Source organism: Furipterus horrens, unplaced genomic scaffold (assembly GCF_987537825.1).
Source record: "Furipterus horrens unplaced genomic scaffold, mFurHor1.1.pri manual_scaffold_7, whole genome shotgun sequence".
In the NCBI taxonomy this organism is placed as follows: domain Eukaryota; kingdom Metazoa; phylum Chordata; class Mammalia; order Chiroptera; family Furipteridae; genus Furipterus; species Furipterus horrens.
In genome coordinates this window covers 2,611,191-2,635,165 of record NW_028327177.1, presented here as the reverse complement: position 1 = coordinate 2,635,165, position 23,975 = coordinate 2,611,191, and the positions used below count along the sequence as shown (strand labels likewise).

Here is a 23,975-nt window from a genome sequence, read left to right as displayed (position 1 = left end):
GGGGCCTCTGCTCCCACCCTCCCACACAGGAGGGAACATCAGGCTGAAGAAACAGCGCGACCCGCCCTGGGGACCCTGGAGACAAGCCGGCCGGTCAGGCCAACGGCTGGTCAAGGGGACGCCTGGCCGAGGCTCTCGGCGCCCCCCGCCCCAGGCTGCCCCTGCACCCCCCAGTGCTGACTCCACCCTCTTACGAGTTAAGCATCTGAGATCTGGGGGTCATCTTCTACCACAACTCAGCTAGTGATGCAAGACTACTTGGCTCAAGCGCTGTTCACTCAAAGCCTTTGCGACTTCATCCAATCACCAAATATTTATAAAGCTCCACCTGCGTGGCAACCACTTCAGGACCACAGTTCAGAGTCACAGAGCCTTTCCCACGGGGGGATGGGACACCCGGAGGCACATGGGAGGGCGTCAGGTGACCACTGGTGCTCACAATGAAACGCTCTTCATGGAAAAAATTCCCTGGAGGCTGCAAAAGGCAGCTGGGACTGTCCTTTGCTCAAACAGATAAAACGTTTTGGGAAGATGGAATTATGAGGTGACCTGAAAGACGGCAGCAGGCAGTGGAACAAAATGGTGAGTACGTTGTCCAATAAAGTTTTTGGCGACAATGAACTGTGTCTTATTTTTACTCTAAAACCGAATGAACTTTTGGGCCAACCCAATACAAAGACTCCCTCAAAGTGCAGCCCAGGCACCCACAGTGCCCAGACGACAACTCACCTTGGTTCCAAGAGGCCCAGGTAATCCGGGTGGTCCGCGGAGCCCCTGGAAGTGAGAGACACGAGGATGGTTAGGGGACCGTGCGTGGGTGCCCCACCCCGCCACATGCCAGCCATGTGGGCCCCGTGCAGCAGCGGTGAGGGCCGGGGCCCAGGAGTCCCCCATGGCCTTGCTGTGCAAAGGATACAATCTGTCTTTGAGCCCCAAGCCCTCAGGTGGAACCTCCGACTCTGCCACCTGCCGCTTCTGTGCGGCCTCAAGCCAACCCCTGGCCTCGGGCTTTGCCTTCCCACTGGGGATCCTCATTCCACAGGCTCCCGCAAGTTGGGCCCGGCCTGGTCTCACAGCGGGGCTCCCCTGAGTCCGAAGCCTCGCCTCTTCTGCGTTTACCCTGCTGCCGAGACTCAGGGAGCCCCAAGGCTCCCACGGAGGCCACGGTGCCCAGGGACCAAGAAGCCCCTTCTCTGCGTGTGCACCACAATGGGCCCACGCTGTGGGCAGGTCTGCGTGACTCTGCAGGAGTGTCTCCACGTCAGACTCGGGTCCCGCTCTGTGTCCCCAGCACGTGGCCCCGAGACTGACGTAGGACAGACACCCTGCCACGCTGGCCTGCCATGCACAGGAGACCACTGTCCCCACCCCCCCCACACACACATACGCCCTTTCCCAACCAGCCCAATCCCACCGCTAGGAATCACTTCCTGCCAAGTTCGGCCAGTGCCTCATTCTTTCCCCGTCTCCTTTTCTCCATCTAATCCGGCTGGCCTGGGCGCAGACCCCGACACCTGACTTACCGGCTCTCCATCCTTCCCTGATCCGGGAGGCCCCGGGGGTCCCGGAGCGCCACGATCCCCTCGGGGGCCGGCTGGCCCTGGGCTCCCTTCTTCCCCAGCCGCTCCCTGGAAAGGAACGTGGACAGCCGTCAGGGTCAAGGACATGCAGAGGGACAGCTTTTCAACGGCGCAGCAGCCCGAGGGGGGCTGATGGGCTCCCCGGTGGTGTGTAATAGATTGTACTGTGCTCCCCCAGATTCAAGTGCTGAAGTCCTGACCCCAACACCCCAATTTAGAAATAGGGTCTCTTCACTAAGTTAGGTTGAGGTCATAGTGGAGGAGGTGGCCCTAACCCAGTATGAACCGGTGTCCTCATAAGAAGGGGACAGCTGGACGCAGACACGTAGAGAGAAAGCTTCTGTGACCGTGCAGGGACAATGAGCCGAGGGGAGAGGCTGGGAAGCGAGCCTGGCCTGCGGGCCCTCAGGGGACGCCCTGAGGTAGGACTTCCAGGCACAGTGCGTTTGTGTCCCCGAAGGCGGCCCGTTCATGGTCCTCTGTCGGAGCTGCCTCACCAAACCCACATACCATGCGGCCAGGAATGAAAAGGACACCGTGCTTTGCTAGTCCTGCCTTCCTTTGGGGCAGGGCGCCAGCAGGTGCGCCTCTTACAGGCAGTCCTCCGTTGCTGCTTGGACTCCTGCTGGAGCAGAGCGCTCACCCCGCCCCCCCGCCCCCCCCCCGCCCCCGCCAGGCTGTCCGGGCTCTGATGAGGGAGCTGGGCTTTGCGCGCGCTCCAGGCAAATGTTCGCCCTTCCCGACCGCAACGCCACGAGCCTGCGTGGCAGCTCTGGCTGTGGACGCTGGTGGGGCTGCAGGAGCCGACGGGACTGCTTTTCCCAGGCAGGGCCCCTTGGGCCTGAGGCATGACCTGACTGTCTCCAACAGCCCCCGACGGAGAGGGTGAGGTGGGAGGGAGCAAGCGACGGGGGTGCTGACCCCAAGCCTAGGGCGGGCCCGCTGCCCCGAGCCCCAGACCCGCCTGGGACTCACGGAGAGAGACCTGCCCTGGTGGCGGGGAGCTGGCCCCTCTGCACAGCCTGGCCTTGGCGCTCAGCCGGGGCTTGCGCTCAGCCGGGGCTTGCGCTCAGCCGGGGCTTGCGCTCAGCCAAGGGCCGGCGTTTGGCTCCCTCTAGAGGTGGAATGTGCTAACTGCGCACTGATTTCCTCTTCTTCGCTCAACTAGTTGTCAAAAGACCTCCAACATGTTGGTCGCCCTTCTCTGGTGTCAGTGCCGACTTACGATACGCCCAGAATGGGGCTCACACCTTCAAACGCAGGAGGTATAATCGAGGCCGAGCAGGTGGTCAGAATGCTTCCCCTCACTTCACCCAGGGGCTCCACCCTCACTACTGCAGCCTAAGGTGGAATTGTTTTTGCCAAAAAACAAAGAAAAGCACCTGCCTCACGTAAGGGTCATTACCGAGCTTAGATCAACCACCGCTGCCAAGTCCCAAGACACCTCCCACAGGCTGGCTGACCGTGACCTGCGCAATTAACCGTTTGCTTCTCCGAGGTAAGTGTTTTAGAGCAGAGCCTTCTCGCAGAATGCAGACATTTACAGCTATTCTTGTTAAAACAGAAAAGATAAGGTGGTCACACCTGTCAGAGGCTCCAGGAGAAGTGGAGAAGGAAAGAGCATTAAGAAGCTCGGACACCCATGGGGGGGGGGGTGCTGTGGATGATCCATCAGACGTTGGGGGGCCCCAGGGACACCTGTCCATGCGCGTGCAGCCCGGTCCCCCAGGGGGATGAGGACAGCAAACCTGCATCGCCCGCTTCCCCTGCTCCGCGGAGCCCTAGGACACACCCATTCCTCAGCTAATCTTCGCAACCTGGGGTCCGCGTGTCACTGCCCCATGGGACAGAGGGGGGACTTCAAATGCACAGAGTGTGCCTGGGATCGAGGTTTCTCCACGCTGGCACTACTGACGCTGAGGGTCACCCGTGCCGTGGGGGAGGGGCCTGTGCTCTGCTGGTGAGACTTGTGGCGGAACCCTGGCCTGTCCTCCGAGCTGCCAGGAGAGCAGACGTCAGAGGTACCTCCTAAAAGGCCAGGTTGGGGAAACGCAGGAAATGGGACTTCAGAAAGCTGCGGACTCTGTCCTTCTGGCCCTGGGTGTGGTGTTCTGGGGACACTGTCTCTCTGCTCCCTAGTGAGTCGGGCTCCCTCCCAGGGCTTTGCTCACAAAGGTGTGCGTGGCCGCGTGGGTGCAGGGAGCTGAAAGGGAGAGGAACTCAGCGTCGGGCAGACCCGCGGACACCCTGGGGATGTGGGGGAAACCAGCGACTCAGAGCCTCCGTCTCCACGTCCGTCAAACGGGGACCCGTGGGCATCCCCGGTCTGATGTGAGGGTGACGACCGACAGCTGCAGGGCCTCCTCGTGTCTCGTCCTCGGAGAGGCCCTGGGTCCTGGGTTCCTAGCCAGGCCTGAGCAGCTCCCCCCGTGTTTCCCAGAGACAGAGGCCCGAGGCTGCAGGCTCAGAGACCGCACCGTGTCTTACCTTCTCGCCACGCTCCCCATCTCTCCCAGGGGGGCCTCTGGTCCCCGGGGGGCCCTGAACAGAGAAAGGTTATTGGCACGGTGGCTGCCAGAGACGGGCGAGCACATTCCTCTTCAGTCAATGACTGCGGCTGTCCCCACCCCCCCATCCCTGACGTAACCTCCCCAGAGGCCCGGAGCTGGCCCTCACGCCCGCCACCACTGCTGCCCACCCCGGACTGCGCACACCCCGGGCACAGCAGACAGGACTGCCTGACGCTCTGGCTGTGGCTCTCAGAGGGCAGGGCAGGGCCGGGCTCCGAGGGGACTCGGGGAGGATGAGGATGGCGGAGAACACAGGCTGGGCGAGACCTGCTCCAGCTGAGGGAACAGTTGCCCAGAGGCTGGCGCTGAGACAAGGCCAAGGGCGTGTGTTCCGGGGGTGACCCAGGGAAGCAGGGAGGGGACGGACGGGAGGGCAGCAGGAGCCCGCGTGGGACACCCTTGGCGGGGCTCCAGCAGGCGAGGGGCGGGCTTGATCACCCGTCGGTCAGGGCTGTTCCTGCTGGAGCTAGCGGCCACATGTCACGTGGCTGGACAATGTGGTCTCTGAAAACCAGAGAAAACCCTCAGGCAAAGGAGGGCTCGCTCCCGGAAGTCAGTGGCTCCACCAAAGTGGCAGTGGGGCGGGGGGCACATGACACAGTCCAGGCAAAGCCCCATTGTCACCTACAACAAACACTAACGGCCCGTGCCTCAGTCTCCTCCCGTGGAGGGGTGCGGCAGGGAGAGCAGCCACCTCCCAGGGTGAGGGCTTCGGGAGCCAGCACATGCGCACGGACAGGTGCCCAGGATCTGTCCGATGAACAGCTACGATTAATTATCCAAAGGCTGAGGCCCAGCGGGACCGACCTCCATCTACTTTAGGAGCACAGCTCGCTGTCGCCCTCAGGAAGGTGCCACCAAGTGTCCTATTGCACAGAAGTCGAAACTGACGTCTGCGGTGCAGCTTAAAGCCAGTGCGTAGGCGGACAGCCCGGGGCCCACACGGAGAGCAGAGCCCCAGCGGGCGTCACCCGGGAAAGGGGAACCAGACCACCCGCTCGCTCCACATGGAGGACGGAAAGGCCGAGGCCTCCAGGAGCTCTCCAGCCCCGCCCCCGCCTACTCACCACACCTCCTGGGGGGCCGCTGGGACCGGGGGCACCGGCAGGTCCGGGAGAGCCCTGTTCGGAAGCAGAAGCTTAGACAGGCCCGATGGGCTGGTGGCGGTGTTATCCGCAGTCTCTCCCCACGCCTGCCTCACACTCAAGGCCCCGGGGCTTGCTGGGACTGTCTAACCTGAAACTGACCCCCGGCTGACAGGACCCGCCTCCTGAGCGTGCTGCATGCCACCTAGCCACACCTCGGGGAGTGGGGGCCTGCACAGAGCTGGGAGACGGGAGGGCAGGGGGACCCCAGAAGGTTCCTTAGGACACCGAGGTGTGCATGTATGTGTGCAGGTGTACCTGTGTGTGCATGTGTGCCTGCCAGCACATGCATCTGTGTTTGCGCATGCACCTGTGAGTGTGCCTGTGTGGACCTGTGCGCCGGTGTGTATAATGTGCATCTGTGTGAGCATGTGTCTATGTGCATGTGCATCTATGTGTGTGTGTGCATCTGTGTGCACCTGTGTACGCATGTGCTTCTGTGTGCCTGTGTGCCTGTGTACGCACCTGTGTGGGCATTGTGCCTGTGTGCATGTGTGTCTGTGTCTGTGTGTGCATCTGTGTGTGCATGTGTATGTATGCACATGCATCTATGTGTGCATGTGCATCTGTGTGTGCACCTGTGTATGCATGTACACCTGTGTGCATGTGTTGTCTGTGACTGGTGAATCAGAGAGTGCTTCCTGAAGGAAGTGACTTGAACTTGACACTGAAGGCAGGGCAGAGATCCCAGGGAAGGAGATGGGAGGACGTTCCAGGCGCGTGAGCACCGTGGAAGCTCTGAGCACTGGAGGCTGCTCGCGTCTCCCAGGCTGCACGTGGCCCAGGGCTGTCTCTCCCACCGGGAGGGCCTGAGCCCTGCCCCTTACCTGTGCTGCCCACACTGGTCACTGCCCTTGGCGGACCCCGCTCCCACTCGGCCATGGGCATGGACGGCCTGGCCTCGCAGCACTTCCCAGCGGGACACTGGGCCGTGGTCTCCAGGAGCGACCGGGCACCTGCCTGCCACCCTCTCTACCTCCACGGCGCCTGGGAGACCGGCGGGAGACGCCTTTGCCACGAGGGAGACCAAGCTCAGCACCAGGAAACAGAACTCTAGTTGGCTCCGGGGGGCTGGTGCAAGCCCCCCGAGACTCTGGCCCTGAGGAGGTGAGGCGGGAGCAGCAGCAGGAGTGTGAGAGGCGTGTGTGTGTGGGCTCATGGCTGCGTCTGCATGTCAGGACTTTATACACACGTGTGCATCATAGAATGTGTGTGGGATGTGCATGTGAGCACGTTTCCGAGGCACAGCCGTCTGTGGGGGCGTCTGTGTGTGCGTGGGTGACACCGGTGGTCAGAGGAGGCTGGGCACGTAGACAAAGCCCAGGGGCCGGGGTGGCAGCCGCCCAGCACATCTCTCCCGGGCTTCGCTGTGCAAATGCCCCCAGGCCTGGCCCACCCCTCACCTCACATGTGGCCTGAACTGCCTCCGGTCCTTGTCCCCAGTTACCCGGAGCTACGAGCCGAGGTCCCTTCTGTGTGACCCCCACCCCGCCCCGAGGAGGCAGGCAGGGCAGGACTCACAGGGTTTCCAGCTGCCCCGGGGACCCCGTGCACGCCTTCTTGTCCCTTGGGACCCTGCACGGAAACGAAAGGAGGCATAACATCAGAGGCAACACTGTCCTCGTCCCTTACAGGGACTTCTGGGGACACCCACCTCATCAGAGTCAGGCGATCCAAACAGAAAACCCCAGGAGCAGGCCCACGGGTGTGGGGGGCCTGCAGGTGTGGGGAGCCGGCAGGTGCAGGGGGCCACTTCTCCCAGCCAGCCCGGGCACACACACTTCATTCCATCCTCTCCACCCCAGACACAGGCATCAACATGACACCCTGTCTTTATGTAAAAGGCTCAGAGGGACCGATGGCCCGGCTGGCCCTGGGGTCTGAGCTCAGGCAGGCCGCTCCCACCAGAGCTCTCCAGAAAACCTGAACACCTGCCCCAGAGACAGGCAGCCGAGACACCAAGGCCAGGAACCACGACAGAATAAAGACGCTAATCTGCACCGGGTGTCACCCGTCCGGCTGGGAGGGAGGAGCGGTTCTGCCCCTGCAGAGCCTCAGGGAGCCAGGAACGAGCTGAGGCCCGATGCACACACTGACCCGAGGGCCTGGGGGCAGGGGAGGATGGCAGTGTGGCCGGTGCATCAGTGACAGGGCAAAGACATCAGGGGGCCGGGGCCAGGGCCCACCCCAGGGGGGCCTGTGTTTTGGGGTACTCTGGGTGGGCCTCTCCACCCCTGGGTGAGGGGCTCCAGGTCCCAGTAGCGCTCTCTGGTGGGGGCTCCCGAAACAGCAGGCCGGCAGGGCCCGAGGGCAGAGGGACGGAAGCGCGTGGGGGCATTTCTGTCTGGGGCCGGAGGGCGGGGCGAGGCTCCTCTTACCGGCAGCCCCGTGAGTCCCGGAGGCCCCAGCTCGCCAGGACGGCCCTGCGGTCCCTGCAATGAAAGGAGCCCTCCGTGAGCAAAGTCACCACCGCGGCCCGTGCAGATGGGGCGGGGCACGGGCATGCGCGGCGGGCGGGGAGACGTTAAGATCCACAGGTAGGGGGGCGTCCCTGGGGTGCTGACGGAGGAGGAAGGGACCCCATTCGGTTCAGCTGGGCTCCGGGGGCTGGGCTGTGCTGTTCAGACCCGCAGCAGCGCGGCCCTCGGGCGTCCTGCCTCAGGGCGGGGACTCACCGGCTCGCCAGGCACCCCGCGGTCGCCCTTCTCTCCTTTCAGTCCTCGCTCTCCCTGCGGGTGGAGAAGCACCAGGTACATCCTGCCCACCCGCAGGCCCGGCCACGGCCCTCCAGCCCGCTGGGGGCCCCCGACGCACGGCCCACGGCAGGCGGTTCCCTCCTGCTCCCCTCGGACTCAGGCCAATTCTCCCTCCTCCCCCAGATCTAAGGCCAAGAATCACTGCTCAGGATAACGGAGCCCACGCAGGGCCCAGCCCTCCTGCCACGGACGCACAGAGCATGTCGCTCTGCTCCGTGGCCCCGGCTACAGCAGCGCATTGACACGTATTCGTGCGGCTCATTCCTGCCCCTCCAGCCCAGAGCCTGGCAAGCAGGTCGCCAATGAAAAACGATGCAAATAACACAGAGGGGACCAGGGAAGCGTCTGGAAGACAGATTCTGACACCTGAGGGCCGGAGCCCGGGATGTCTGGTCAAGCTTCAGCGGGTGGAGAGGCAGCACAGGCCGGCGGGGCCCGGTGCGGTCCGCGCGCTGCCTCCTCTCTCCTCGCTCAGGCAGATGGGGGGACCCCGCCCCAGAGATCCCAGCAGCATCCTCCCCGAGCTACTCGCTGACCCCCAGGGCCGTCGGAAGGGCCCCGGGCCGCTTCCCTGTGTCTGCGCATCTTCTGTGGAGCGGCGCCTGCGTGGGTGGAGCACGCAGAGTGTGAGCCGGGTCCCCAAGAGCACCGCTTCCCACAGAGAGCTTCGTGGCGCTGGACAGAGCAGCCTTCCCACAGATCTGAGCTCGTTCCTTCTCCGAGCAACTCCGCTTCCAACCAGCGCAGGAGAACACATGGGGGTCCGTTCGCCGGGGATGACGGCACCTGGATTTCCCGCATGCTTTCCTCCTGGACACTCTCCCAAGCGGGGATCTGTGCAACCCTTTGGTTCTCAGGTCACTCACAAAACAACCCAGAAAGGCAAGTGTTTACAGGATCATTTCAGGTGATGAACTGGGAAAAGTCTGCCAGGGACTGCAGGTGGCAGGGAGACAGGCTCAGGACCCGTGGGAGGCCAGGCCAGAGGAGGGACGCTGGGGACTCACAGGCAAGACGTTCAGCCGTGTCCGTCCTGGGCCTAGAGTCAGGGCCTTCAGTGCCAGGGGCACAGGGCACGTGGCCTGGTGGCTGCTGACGGCCTGAGTGGGCCTGGCTTCTCTCCCCTCCACGGCCCCCTGGGGGTGCCCGCCAAGTCTGACTCCCTCTCGGGCTCAGCATCATGCCTGCGACTCAACGCTGGCTGGAGTCCTGGCAGACCCGCGGCAGGTGGAAGGGGTCGGGTCAGGCTGCCCAGAGCCCCCCAGGTGGCTGCAGCTGAGCCACCAGCTGGCCGGCAGGGGACAAAGCCCCTCTGGATCCTCAACTGCCATGTCCCCAAGTCCGGGGCTGCGTGTCCCTGCTTCCTCCAGCTACGGGATGGGTTCCTTCGTCTCTAAGAGATCTCCAGCTGCGCACCATCCGGCGGCCCCCACCAGGCTGCCGGAAGGTCTCCCCGGGCGCAGCCCCCAGCCATCCCTTGGAGCCTCCCCACTTTGCAGTCAGGCACTTCTTCCCAGCCTCCTCCCTCTTTGTCCCCAAGGCGCACACCTGAGAGGATCAGGGAGACATCAACAGAGCACTCCCCAAACCATCAATACAAGCACAGTTGCCATGGTGATGCGGCTGGTCCCAGAGGGACCCATGCACTAATCCAGTGAATCCTTTTCCCCCATCAATTCATTCCCCTTGCTTTGCACCTGAGAGTGGCTTCCAGGTTCCTGCAAAACTCAGACCCTGCAGGGGGGTGTCACCCCCAGATTCACAGGGGAGCCCAGGCAGGTCCTGTGCCTTCCCACAGAAATGCCTTGGAAACCACCTTCTCTGGAGCGATTCCTTTAAGGAGGGCTGGACCTGTAGGCTTGTATCGAACTTGAGGGGCTCTGAATGGGTCCGAGGGGGCGAGCCGGAGCGCGGCAGGGTGGGAGGCAGCGTGAAGGGGCAGGTGGCCCTCGAAGAGGGAGCCCACGGAGGGCAGTGTGAGCAAGCAGATGCCCCGGGGTTACCCCCGCACCTCAGCAGCGGGTGGGGACGGTCAGGGCCTCCGGGCTGACAACTGTCTGCGTTTCCATCTCCACGGCAGGTCCCCTGCACGCTGCTGAGCTTCTCAGCCACAGGGTCACCGTCTGTGAAGTGGGCCTGTCCTCGCGGTGGTCTGAGCCACACCCACCCTGCGCCGGCCTTGTTAGAGACTCTCGTGCTGGGTCCTTGCGACTTTCTCTTCTGAGAGAGAGGGGGGCATGGCCGGAGCCCCCAGAGCTGGCCCTTCCCACAGGCACCACCGCTGACCCGGTGTCCTGTTGGGCCGCCTCCTCACCCCGTCCCCTCGGAATGAGCTCCGCGTCTCCGTTTCCTTCCGCGGGGATTTCTGCCCTTGGCTGCACCTTGGCCTGCTCGCTTCTTTCTCGCCATGGACGGGATTCTTCTCAGTTTTTTAAGGTGCACTTTCTTCATATCAAAAACACGGACGCAGCAGACATGGGGCGTGGTTCTCCATTCACGGCGCTCAGCGGGGCGCGCCCTGGAGCAGCCAGGCAAGTCCCCGGACAGGGGACCGTGTCCACCCACGAGCGCAAAGGACGCAGGGCGCGCTCCTGGCCTCCCCGCCGCAGGAGCGCGGAGAGATCTGAGATCACTTATTTTCCCGGGTGCGCCCCGCGGGAAGAGGGCCCGGGGTACAGAGGCCGCAGCGGCGTTCGCTTCCCTTCCTGCCTGGGGTGTCCGTCTTCACAGGGAGCCAGGTGCTCCCCCTCCATCAGCCACCCCGGAAGCCGGCTGGCTCTGCACTGGCTCTGAACAGCCGCGCTGAGACCAGGGTCCCCGTCCCACCAACACCCACGGCCAGTGCCACACTCCACTCATTAATTTTCTACCACCTCATGTAATTCTGTTCCCCCCAAACCACCAGCGACTCTGTACGGGAAGAAGCATCCCACTGACCCCAGGGGGACCTGCCCCGCGCCCTGACGTGGGAGCCCGTTCCTTACGAGGCCTGCCCGCACCAGCTGCCAGCGGCAGTGACTTGCGTGGTGGGCAAAGTCAGGGCCCAGAGCACCCGGGGGTGTCACAGCCAGGGGTACTGGGTGGCCCCAGGGGACCGCTCTCCTTACTGTCATCCTCAGGTACGGGGTGACAGGGGTATCTGAGAGGAAACCACAGGAATGAGGAAGGTGTGAATCCAGTTTAAAAGTCCACCTCCGCGGGAGTCACCAGGAGAAATGTGGTCCCAGCAGGTCCTTTAATGAGCGTTTGGACAATGAGGCCATTTCTCTAAGGACCCTGAGTGTTGACTCAGGCAGGGAAGTACAGTGGTTAGAGGGGGAGCTCCGGAGTCATGGGCCCTGAGCTCAAGCCCTGTCCCCCCACCTAACAACTGTGTGCCCCCGATGACTGTCAGCTTCTACATGCTCATCGGTCACGTCGGGGGGAGGCAGTCTCCCCTCGGGGTGTGGGGGGGCCGAAATCTCTGCGTGTCATTAGAGCTGCGCCTGGTACGCGGGGTCCCCTGCACTGTGTCCCTTCACTCTCAGCATCTCTCGCCATGACGCGGGTGACAAGGACTCCAGGGTGAGTGGCCCCGCCTCTGGGCACGGACAGCCCAGGCAACGCAAACTCTTTCTCGGGGCGGAAGAAGCTCCCTGCAGCGCCCCTCTGCCCAGCCTCAGCCCGTCCAGGCTGCGCTGCGTGCCCCACGGGCCACGTCCTCCCCCAGACACGCTCTGCCCCTCTACCTAACCCCTGCAGCCCAGCCTTTAGGGGTCCTCTCGATGTCACATCTGCAGGGATCCCCCTGCCCCTCCGCAGGTCCCTCGTCACGCTCTCTAAGGCATCCTGTTCTTTTCCTTGACAACAGTCACTGAAATCTGTGCTATGTGCTTCTCTGACCCCCCGTGAGACTAGAGGTCCTCTCTGACGAGCTGTGAAACCCGTCGGGTCCCAGCGTCACCCGTGCCTGGCTCGGGGGCTCAGAAAACCAGCCAACCAAATAGCCAAAGCGCACGGCCAAAAACATCACAGACTCTCACCCAGAAACACGAGGCCTCCTAACGCGAGGGGAGGAAAGCTTCCCACCCCTGCCCTCCAGCCCCCACCCCGGCCTGTTTTCTGGGAAAAGGCCCTGCTTTTAGGTTAACAGATGCGTGGGCCATTTTCCGTATATTTCACACACTTCTGAATGTACAGAAATATATGACCTTGCGTGAGCGTTGCACAGGCCGGAAGAGCACACGCCAGATTATTGATGGCTGCCGGCCTGTGTTGACTCACGTGTTCTTCCCGACAGCCCCCAGAGGCAGAGGGCCTGCCTGCGCCCCGCTTTGTGGATAATAAAAGTGGAGAACAGGGAGGGAGCTCCTTAATGATGTTCGTGCCGCAGGAACTGACCTCAGGTCTATTTATGTTCCTCACCGGCCCCCACACACGATTTACAAGTGGGCTTTTCCACTTAAATTTTCTGGAGTACCGGTGTCTTTCCAAGGCTGTAGACACAGCACGTACGCATGTGTGTGTTTAGTTTTATAAACCAGGATCCCATGACATGCACAGTCTGCGGTTTCCCTAATGCCAAGCTCCAGCCACGGGGCCTGCCTATCGCTCCTCGTTAGGAGCAGCCGCAGCTCAGAGCAGCCCGGTCATGCTTTGTAAGTGCGCACCAGGCCAGCGTGCGCAGATGCCGAGACGCGGACTGGCTAGCCTACAGGCGGACACCCTTCCGCAGGTCGATGCTGAGTAGCTTCTCAAACACGCACGGCCAAGCCGCACCCCCTCATTGCCCTGGTGCTCGGCAGTCTCAGATGTTATTAGTCGCCAACCAAATTGAGGTGGCCGGCTCTGACTCCGTCTCTGCCTCTGACGTCCTCGTGGGCTGGCTGAGGCTCGCTGAGACAGGCGTGTGTCGGGGTGGTGGCTGAGCTGGGCAGTGATGACCTAATACTCATAAAGCCACAGAGGGAGGTTCTGTGTCCCCCGGGCCGCCCCGGGGAGACGGCGCCTGCCCTGGCGAGCCCCTGGCCCATCCCTGCTCCCCAGCCAGGACTGGCACCTATAGCCACAGTCAGCTGGTCACAGTACGGGACACCAAGGCTGGGAGAAATACTGAGATGAAAACAATCCAGCATACGTTCTCACACGCGTGCAGCGGTTTATTCATAGGACGTATTCATGCACGAGAGACGGTACTATGCCCTCGCACGACTTCAGTTCATTTTCACTGCCAGTGTGTAAGATAGTCGGGTATACTACATATTTTTTAACAGATGGGAAAACTGAGTCCTTTTGGAATAAGTAACGTATCTAAGGCCACAGTGCTGGCGAATGAGAGCTGAGATTCAGACCCCCTTTTTCTTGGACTCAGAAGCCCACGTTCTTCCTCACAGCTCAACACCAACTCACACGCCTGCCCTCGTGCCTACAGGTGATGTAGGAGGAGTGGGAATCGGGGTTCACGGTTGTACGTCCACATGGCAGTCTCAGCCTGGACCGACTGCCAGTGGCTTCCTGTCTCTGGACCTCAGTTTACCCAAGGTAACAGGTAGGTGCGTTTCCTCAGGGACGGGCCAATGTTCTCACACAGAGTAACAGTCTTGGGGCGGGGGGCAGGGGGCAATAAATCAATCCGCACAGCGTGGCTCTCAGAGAGGCTTGCATGCAACATTATTCTGGATTATAAAATCTAGGAACAGGTCTAACTGTTGACAAACTCTGTTAAACACATGTTGACGACTAAGGGGGCGTGTGTCGTGGGGGGCAAGTGCCCTGCAGCCTGGGAGTTGCGAGGAGACAGGACGGGAGGCAGAGGAACTTACCGTCCTGGGCAATCCAGGGGCCCCCACCGGACCAGCTTCGCCCTGGAAGAAACGCAAACGTGTGAGCAGCAACCTTGCCCACCCGTCCGTGGACAACAGAGTCGCCCACTCTGCAGCTACCTGGATGGACAGGTCGACAGACAGATACCCAGTTATAAAATACCCAGGCAGGTAGAAACCTTACGCTTTGGGAAGCATCCGCGCTGCTACGATCAGCCACTGATCGCTGGCATCACCTGCACCCGCACCCGGCACGCGGCCACTCCCTGGCACCGTGCCCGGCGGCACCAGGCCCCAGCCCCCTGAGAGGCCCCACGGGGTCCTGCCCACCCTCCCGGAAGGGGGCAGGCTGTTCTCAGGGGCCTCGGGGGACAATAATGGCCTCCCTGTAAACACTCCAGGCCTGACCCTCCAGAGCGGGACCCGAACCCTACCCCTGTGGGCACCCCTTTGCCTCCTCGGGCTCACTTCCCTCTTTGCAAAACATCACATTTGCCCCGAGCAAAGGAGGCCCCTGGGCCATGGCACCAACACGGTCCCCAGACCTGTCACTTCACCTGTGCGTCCCCGCCCAGGTGTCCGCCTGCTGCAGACCTTTGCACGTGGTCATTAACGAACAAACGAACGGACAGAGAGGGCTTCGTGGGGACACGGCCGTCCCGTGAGCCGCGTGACAACAGCAAAAAGCGGTCACTGCCGTGTCCTCTGTCGCTCTGGCTGGTGCCACACCGCACTGCGCTCCTGGTTCTGGCTCACACTCCACGCCCTAACTCGTCTGCCCTCTCTACAAGCGCCCGTGGCGCAGACACTTCAGCCGCCATTTCACAGGTGAGGACGCCGAGGCCACAGCACCCGTTCACCTGCCCAGAGAGGCAGAGCCGGCCACCGGCTGAGCCTGGTCCCCGTCCCAGACCCCAAGCCCTTGACTCCCATGGGGCACTGCCCTGCGTAAGCTTCCAGAAGCCGCAAGAGAGAAAGAAAGAAAGAGAGAGAGAGAGAGAGAGAGAGAGACAGAAAGAAAGAAAGAAAGAAAGAAAGAAAGAAAGAAACACTTCCTCGGTGCCGTTAGCGGGATCTGAGTTCACCCAACTCCCCTCCTCGCGCCGCGGCCCCCGTGTGCAGAGCCGGCCTCCTCTGAGCCAGCTGCCCTGCATTTCAGTGCCAACGGGGGACGGGCACCAACGGGAGGGGGATGGGAGGGGAGGCGTGTCTCCGGCCCAGGAGCTCCGAAAGCCGCCTTCTGGGAAAGAGCCTCCTCTGGTCAGCACAGTGGGGTGAGGGGAGGACCAGCGGGGTGTGGGGGAGACCCCGGTGGCTCTCGGATTTGGAGAAGAAGGCCTCGCTGCAGGAGGACCTGCAGGAGTTAATGTGACCGGCCTGGGTTCCGCCCCAGCTCCTGCAGGAGCTTTTGGGGAGCAGGATCACTTCCCAGGTGCCTGGGTTCCCTGCTGCCCTAGGCGGGGCGGGGGGCATGACGTGGACAGGAAGCAGAGTCAGGGGTGGGTCAGTTGCAGTCCCAAGGGGGGCAAAGTTGCTTTAACGTCTTATTTTGGGTATTTTAACCAGAATGGTCTATTATTACATATTTCTCTGGAGGAAAAGAAAAGCAGGCCAGATACTTTGGAAGCTCAAATGTGCTTTCGCTCTGACCTCGGCAATGCTGCCACAGCAATAAGGACGGCTTTATGGTCGCTCAGCTCTTTGCATTCTGGAAATGAGTTTCTCAACTAAAAACTGCATTTCTGAGAAGTCCACTAGAGCAGCAGGCCTGGGTGGCTTCCACGCAAACCCTTTCCGTTCCAGATTCTCTATTTATGGCTACAGGTCCCGCAGCCTGAGAGCAAGGAGGGATGGGAGGGCCCCCCTGGAGCTGAGAAAGATGAGGGCACAGGAAAGTAGGAAGTTGGAAGGGGAGGGGAGGCACCCTTGGGAGACAGAGGGGACCTGGATGAGTAAGCATTATGCAGGAGGGGCAAATGCAGGGCCTTCTGGGAGTGTGTCACCATCCTGGCCGGACAACCATGGCCCAGAGCAGTCAGAGAGGACCCTCAGGACCCCACGGCGGGCAGAACCAGGAGCAGAACCCAGGCCACCACTTGGACTCCAAGAACGGGCCCTCCCCACTACTGCAGGGAACCCCCAGCGCAAGAGGGCAGGAATGGCCACGAACGTCACTGACGGCAGGATGACGGCAGCTCCTACCTTTTCACCTCGGTCACCTTTCTGTCCCGGGAGGCCCAGTTCACCTTTCTCGCCCTGCGGCAAAGGTAAAGGGAGAGAACATTGCACTCAGCGGCACGCGAGGGTGCCTGGCCCGGGCAAGACCGCGGGACCTTGGATGGGCCCTTTTTCCCCTTGTCCCTCATCGAGTTGCAGGTGACACCAGGCTCGGGGCGCCCAGTCAATAAATGTGAAGCACCTAACTCTCCAGTGGGCACCTTACAGACCACGTCCCCACCCCGTTCCCATCGCTTTCGTCTAAAGATGCTGCACCTTTTCCGGAACAATCTCTCGGCCACTGTCCTCTGTTCCAGCTCACGGAGCAGAGCGGCCTGATCCTTTCCTTTCCCATAAACGCTGGGGAAAACCCCTGGTGCTGGCCACAGTCACCTCCCACCCCGCAACGGACCAAGACTCCCAAAGGCGCTGCTCTCCACGGGCGAGGGCACAGCCCGGGGGACAGACACCGCCGACCTTACCTGCTGTCCTTTCTCCCCCCGCAGGCCCGGGAATCCTGGGGCACCCGGGAGCCCCGCTTCGCCCTGTGGAAACGACACACCCTGTCCTCAGGCTCCCAGTGGGGCCCAACTGTGCGCCGGCCCCCACCGGTCTCTGGCTGGTGGGGTGAACAGCAGTGCATGGGAAAAGGGGGTTCTCTAGAGAACTTGTTCACTAGGGTGTCCAAGTGCTTTCTCATCGGCTGTCCCCCCTCCAGGAACCCCGTGCGGCCTCTCTGGGTGTCTACCTCCTCGTCCTTTAGAACTGGGACACAATGTCACCTCCTTGCCGTCTATCCCGACAGTCGCCATGTCTCAGTGAGGAGTCCCGCTCCCTCTCCCACCCTCGCCTGTTGTCACCACTCACTGCACCTGTGCGGCCTCTCTCGGTTCATGGGTGTGACCCTAGGGCCAGTACTGGTCGGTGCACAGGGCAGGCGGGGTCATCCCCAGGTGAGGAAACTAGTGCGTGAAGTGAACGTGGTGAGTCCGGAAGACCCCCGACCCCAGCCCCGTGTATGTGAATGAATGGGCGCCTTGAATGACAGACGGAGGGAGGGAGGGAGGGATGATGGATGGAGGAAAGGATGGATGGAGGGAGGGAAGGATGGATGGAGGGAGGGAGGGAAGGAAGGATGGAGGGAGGGAAGGAAGGATAGATGGAGGGAAGGATGGATGGAGGGAGGGAAGGACGGACGGATGGAGGGAAGGATGGATGGAGGGAGGGAAGGACGGATGGAGGGAAGGATGGATGGAGGGAGGGAAGGACGGATGGAGGGAAGGAAGGATGGAGGGAGGGAAGGAAGGATAGATGGAGGGAAGGATGGATGGAGGGAGGGAAGGACGGACGGATGGAGGGAAGGATGGATGGAGGGAGGGAAGGACGGATGGAGGGAAGGATGGATGGAGGGAGGGAAGGACGGATGGAGGGAAGGATGGATGGAGGGAGGGAAGGACGGACGGATGGAGGGAAGGATGGATGGAGGGAGGGAAGGACGGATGGAGGGAAGGATGGATGGAGGGAGGGAAGGACGGATGGAGGGAAGGATGGATGGAGGGAGGGAAGGATGGACGGAGGGAGGGAAGGATGGATGGAGGGAGGGAAGGATGGAGGGAGGGATGGAGGGAAGGATGGAGGGAGGGAAGGAAGGATGGATGGAGGGAAGGAGGGAAGGATGGAGGGAGGGAAGGAAGGATGGAGGGAGGGAGGGAAGGATGGATGGAGGGAGGGAAGGATGGATGGAGGGAGGGAAGGATGGATGGAGGGAGGGAAGGATGGATGGAGGGAGGGAAGGATGGATGGAGGGAGGGAAGGATGGATGGAGGGAGGGAAGGATGGAGGGAGGGATGGAGGGAAGGATGGAGGGAGGGAGGGAAGGATGGAGGGAGGGAAGGAGGGAAGGATGGAGGGAGGGAAGGATGGATGGATGAATGACAGAGTGAACACAGACCTTCTCTCCTGGTCGGCCGGCCAGGCCCTGCTCTCCGACTTCGCCCTGGAGGGGGAGCAGCAGACACCCACTATTCTCCAGGCCCGCGCACAGAGCCGACCGCTGCCCCCAGCCGGCCCCACACCCACAGCCCCTCCAGCCACGGCCTTCACTCCCAGATGCCTTGCACAGTCTCAGGCCAAGGAAACCGAGGGTTTTGCATTTCAGGAGGGGCTTCCACACGCCCTCATATTGCTTTTTGCTCCCCCCCCCCCGAAGGAAACATCTGGAAATTCCCCTCAGAGTCCGAACAGATTGAACCCACTCATTCTGAGCCTCAATGCTGACAATTCACACAATGACGGGTGGAAACCAATCACTTACATCCACGCCAACGCTGAGCCTCAGCACACTTCAGGGAAACCAGCATCCGCGCTGGGCGCAGTGGTGGAGGAGCTGCTGGTGGGCACACCTAAGCAACCACCGGCCCTGGCGGTCTTGCAAGGCAGCCCCAGGGGGCAGGCAGGTAAGGGCTTAGTGTCCCCTCCCCCACGGTAGGTGACCACAAAGGCCAGAGTTGGGTGACAGTCTGTTAAACATCCAGGCTGATGGGGAAGCAAGCCCCCGAGCAGGTACACACTGGAGTTCTGCCCTCAGCCAGCAGGTTCCTGACTAGCATCCTGTGTTCAGGTCAAAGTGGGGGACACAGGACCAGAGGGCTCTTGTCTGATCCCAGGGCATCCGGCTGCTGGGCTTACCGGGTCCCCAGAAGTGACTGATGCAAAGAGGTGTGTGTGGGGCAGGGGGGTGCTGTAGTTTCTAACCAACCACGCGTCTTGAGAGTCACTAACTTCTCCAACGACCATTTCTGTCTAACATCCATGATGCCATCAGGTAAAAGCTTTGGGGGAGGCTTGCAGAGGGAAATGCGGCCTCCTGGTGTGTGACTGCACAGACGAGTGAGTGAGGGAGGGGGTGGGTGAAGGATGGGCATGCGGAGCGGGCGGGCCTGCACACATGGGCTTGCCCTGCAGCGGTGCCCGCCTGAGCCGGCAGGGAGGGCCAGCCCCTCCACCACGCACCCGAGAGGAAGGCCAGAAACAGAAAGAAGGAAAAGACGAGACGACAGGAACCGGAAGCACCATCTCCGTTCACCCTGCAGCTCGGGAGTCAGCACCGACCGACACACTCCAGACGCGCTCCAATGCCCCCGTCCACCCCCAGCGTTCCCCAGCGCAGGTAGGAAGAGCTGCTCCGACCAGAATTGGGTCCATACTTGCCACGCAAACTGTCCCTATAAACCTGCTTGGGGGGGTCACACCTTTGTCACACATGCTGGGGATGGCACGGAGGGGCCGAGTGGGGTTAGAGAGCATTTCGGGGACCACGGCGGTGCCTCCCGGTCCTGTGCTGTGAGCCCCATGGCAAAGGCACCCAGGATGCAGCCTGGAGGGCCTAGAACTCCCGACCTGCGCCAGAGAGGCCAGGGAGCCGCGCGTCCCGTAAACCCGCCCCGCTGGGCGCGCCTGAACCTGCCTTTGCAATGGGGCCACCGCTTTCCTGGGAGCCTTGCGTCTTCAGGGGGCGTTTTGTCAAAACAAAGCAACAAGGCCCCAGGCCAGGGCCCCTCGGAGGCTAGCATATGTTGCAAAAGCATTGGAACTGCAGATGGCATAGTTTTAAATTTTCTAGAGAAATGTTTTAAACGTGGAGCACTAGAGATCGCACAGAAGGGGCCCGTGCGCAGACGCACAGACTGCTCTGTGTGAACCCCCCAGCCATGAGCTGGAGATAAAGGCACCTGGACGGGAAGAGGACAGAAGTCCCCGAGGGCACCGCTGGCCCCTCCCAGCGCCTCTCAGAAACAGTGGCCTTCCCACACTCGGGGCCTCAATGGGGACACAGGGCTCCTGAAGATCCCGGACTGCAGGGCTGACGTGAATGCGGGGCCAGCCCGGGGGCTTCCTGACTCACAACCTGCAGAGAACGCCGCTGTGAGGGACGGCGGGCTCCGCACAGCCAATGGGGTCAGGAGTGGAGAGAACAGAAGCCCTCCTAGAAATGACAGCATTTCCACCAATCAACCAGCCAATCAGACACCGATGGGGGCCGGGTGCTCCTCAGACCGCGACCCTCAGCCCCGCACGGCCGCCCGGGTACACACGCACAGGACACAGGATATCACCGACTGTCACATTTCAATGACTCGGGGATCCTAGCAAATATTTTTTAAAAACACACACGGTGATGGTTAAAACCGAAGGGCTGCGGAGCCTGTCTGTGGCACCTGGAGGACGCCTCGTGCACCAGCGGGGGCCTGAGGGCTGAGCTCTCAGCGTCTGAGCCAGGAAACAGGGTGTCTCAGGGGTGCTCTTCCCACCTGGGGCCACCCGGGCAGGTGTGAGGCGCAACCTGGCCTGTGCTTTTCTGCTCGATTCCCCCGGTCTTCACGCAGAAGTGGTGGCCATGGGTGAGCCCCCCGTCAGCACAGGGATCCGGGTCCCGCCTCCCGAGGGGCAGGGCCATCCCCCGGGTGACACTAAGCTCCCCCCCCCCCCGTGCTCTCGCTGGGCGGAGTGTCATCCACCCTCCATTCGGGGAACCTTCCTGAGGACCCAGCGAGGGCATGACCCGGTCACTGCCCTTCCCTAGTTCACAGCCCAGGAGAGTGGGGAGCACTGCGGGGGGAGGGGAAGGGTGTGCCCCGCTACCCCACAACCTCCTGGGTGGATGGAGGGATGGAGGGATGGAGGCATGAATGAATGGCAGGCTCCCGAGAGACACAGCTGTACGTGTGCACCACACCAGCCGACACACACACCACACACACAGCACCCACGGGGTAGCCCCCTCCCCGCCCAGCCCAGCCTGAGACGGGCGCTAAGGGCCTCAGGAAAGCCTGCCATGAAGCTGAGGACCCTGGAAAGAGCCAAGGCACCCAGGACATGCACCCACGTCCGCGGGCCCCGGCCCTGTTCCCCAGCTGAGGTTCCCACCCAGCCCCAAAGACACCCCAAGAACCACATGGGGGTGGGGGAGGGGCCGAGTCCATACCCGCAGGCCGGGCTTCCCGGGCAGACCGTCCTCCCCTCTGTCTCCCGGCGGTCCCTGCAAGGAGAGCAAAGTCACGGTCACAGGAGCCCGCCGGGCAGGCACGAGCTGTGCTTCCGGCTGGTGAGGAAGAGACCCTGTACGCAGGCGGCGTCCACCCCCGCCCTTCTGCGTGGCCCCCGGGTCCCTCATTCCCTGGCTCTACTTCAGGTTTATTTCATAAAGACACTGCTGGGTGGAAACAGTGTCTCCTCCTACGGAGAAGTGCAGGGTGAGAGAGAGGCCAGGCCGATGTCTTTAGGGTGCGAAGTGCATACTTGGCCTTACCTTCCGCCTTACGATACAAGAGAGGAGGACGGAGGGTGTTTGTTTAGCCGTAAAATTAAGGGAAACCCACATTTGTTTTGTCATTAAAAACTGAGTTTCTACGTCTGCTTTGGAAAGGATGGGGAGTCTCCTCAGAACCCTCAGAAGTCGCCTGGTAAGGCTTGTCGCCCTGCCTGCTGGCTTACGTTTGCTGTGGACATAATTAAGTTTATTTCTTAGAAAGGTGTGCCGCATAGTCGTTCTGTTTGTTCACAGTTTGAAAACCGTGGATTTGCTTCCCAATTTTATGATGTTTAACCTCGGATTCCTTTCTTAACGATCCTCTGATAAGGATTCCCATCAGAATATTTTTAAAATTGAAATGTCTCATTATGTTAGTTAAGAGTCTCGGAAAGTTTTTCCTCCTTACCAATAAAGTAAATATATTTCTAACAACACTTCTGAAGCCCATGGCTTCCAAATCCACCCCTGGTCACCTAAGGGGAAATCAAGGACTTGCCCACCCCTGACCTTGTAAACCAAGCACTTCTGAGTCCTGACCCGGGGCTTTGCGATCAAGTCATTTTAGGGTTCCTCCACAATCAAGCGTCTCTTTGCTTCTGTGCTTTGGGTTCCCCAGAACACCTACCTTGGGTCCCGGCGGACCTGGGGGTCCGTTCAGCCCATCCTTGCCAGGCGGCCCCTGAGCCAAGAGCAGGAAGGACAGAAGGGAATGAGCCGTGTGGGGAAGCCTCATGCTGCGCAGGTTCCAGCTGGGGCCGCCCAGGTGCTGGGACCACAGCCACCTGCGCCCTGTGGTCCGCGCCCCAGGGGTGCAATCGCCGTGCGCCACATACACCACCTGACCCACCTGCACCACACTGTCTCCGGGTCCGGCCCCCGTCAGTGCCTCGGTCCCCCAGCCGTCCCCCAGCCTGGCCTCCCACCGCCAGCCCACCAGAGAGAAGCTGTGGTCAGGAAACCCCTCCTGTGCAGCCACTGCAAGGTCAAGGGTGGTCCCCGTCAGGGCCGCAGGTGTCAGGCCCCCAGGCCACACCTGCCACCTGCCACCTGCCATCTGCCCTGGAGAGCTCCAGGGCCAAGGGCCAGAGACAGACCCTCTGTCCTCAGTCACCGGAACAAGCAGAGACAGCACCTGCTAAGACCTGTGCCCCAGCTCTGAAAGGAGTGGAAGGCCCCAGGGCCCCACCCTCACTTCGGGGGGGAAACGTCAGGAGCAGGACAGGAAGCGCTCTGCCCTGGATGGACCATTTCTCCCGCCTCCACACCTGTCACGTCTGTTACCCTCAGCAGGCTTCCCGTGTGGACAGGAAGTCCCACTTTAAACAGCGAAGGACTCAGGAAGGTGCCTCTAGGGCAGGCGGGGCCTGGGGCGAGGGTGCCTGTCCCCTCTCCAGCGGGGGCCGGTGGGGTGCAGTCCCAGGAGACAGGGCAGGCGGGAGGCACCACAGAGGAAGGAGTGGGGCTGAGTGCCGTGGCCGCACTGCCAGGAGGAAAGGGCCTGAGAGCCCCAGCTCTGGAAGTGGCCCCAGCTGGAAGGGCCGGGGTTCCTGGCACAAAGCGATGGGACCCAGGGAGACAGGAGGCGGGGGTACTCACCGCCTGCCCGGGGTGCCCAGCTTTTCCGGGGAAGCCGATCTCTCCAGGCAGACCCTGGAAGGGGAACCACACGCGACTGTCAGTCTGGCCACGTCAGAGGTCCTGCCCCCCCCCCCCCCCCCGCCTGGCACAGCCAAGGCCTGTGGCTGTGCTGAGGGTGCCCAGGCTGCCCGTGCCCCAGGGGGCATCCAACTGTCCTTAGTGCAAGCCACATGGAAGGCGGAGCCGTCGCACCGCTCATGTCGGCAAGCCTAGGGCTCATCTGGTCTGCACTGGGGCCACCTGGTGGGACAGGTGGCACTAGGCACCATGATTGCTGGGGCCGCCCCAGCCGGCGCTCCCTCCTCCCCTCCCCAGAGCAGAACGTCCCCAGCTGTGCCTCGTGTCAGGGAGGGGAGTCGGTGACCAGTCCCACCCTCCTGACGGACGCCCCAGTGGACAGCCGCAGCCGAGCCTGCCCCCCTGACAAGTCCCCAGAAGCAGCCAACCGCCACGCTGCGCGCGCTCAGAGACGTTTCCCATCGCAGGGGCCCGAGGGCCGGCGCGCAGGAGGCTGAGCGTCTGCAGGGGGGCCCGCTTGTGTGCGTGGGGGGGGGGCTTCACGTGAAGACGTTCCGGGCTCCCACAGACCTCCGTCTGCAGGCCCAGCACCAGAGGGCAGGGCCAGGCTTACCGGGGGACCTCCAGGTCCAGGGGGGCCGGGGACACCAGGGGGGCCGGGCGGGCCCTGCACAGAAAGAGCAGAGGGCGGGTTACAAACGTGCGTGCAGCAGCTTCCGGGGGGCGCTGCCCCTGGAGAAAGGAGGAGGGGACACAGCGACAGACGGGGGCTTCGGCTCTGTTGGTGGTGACTTTGTTTTTTAAGGAGAAAAGAACAAGCAAAAAGGAAAGATCTAAAGTGAAACTTACAGAATGTGAACATGTGATATGGGGTGATGGGAATAAAAGTGTTACATTATCGATGCTGCTATGTATTTTAACTATTTGAGCACTTAAGAT

General features: G+C 61.9%; 1 protein-coding gene across 1 annotated transcript in view; it reads right to left on the bottom strand.

Moving 5' to 3' along the window:
• COL22A1 (collagen type XXII alpha 1 chain) overlaps positions 1-23,975 on the bottom strand; it is a 154,735-nt gene that overhangs the window by 54,227 nt on the left and 76,533 nt on the right. Inside the window, exons 24-38 of the mRNA XM_090283112.1 lie at positions 23,650-23,703; positions 22,977-23,030; positions 22,006-22,059; positions 21,054-21,107; positions 18,021-18,065; positions 16,552-16,614; positions 16,055-16,108; positions 13,853-13,894; positions 7,971-8,024; positions 7,674-7,727; positions 6,817-6,870; positions 5,218-5,271; positions 4,068-4,121; positions 1,524-1,628; positions 730-774 (exon numbers count right to left, since the gene is read on the bottom strand). Of these exons, the coding sequence (XP_090139238.1) occupies positions 730-774; positions 1,524-1,628; positions 4,068-4,121; positions 5,218-5,271; positions 6,817-6,870; positions 7,674-7,727; positions 7,971-8,024; positions 13,853-13,894; positions 16,055-16,108; positions 16,552-16,614; positions 18,021-18,065; positions 21,054-21,107; positions 22,006-22,059; positions 22,977-23,030; positions 23,650-23,703 (840 nt within the window). The remainder of the gene's footprint in view (positions 1-729; positions 775-1,523; positions 1,629-4,067; positions 4,122-5,217; positions 5,272-6,816; positions 6,871-7,673; positions 7,728-7,970; positions 8,025-13,852; positions 13,895-16,054; positions 16,109-16,551; positions 16,615-18,020; positions 18,066-21,053; positions 21,108-22,005; positions 22,060-22,976; positions 23,031-23,649; positions 23,704-23,975) is intronic.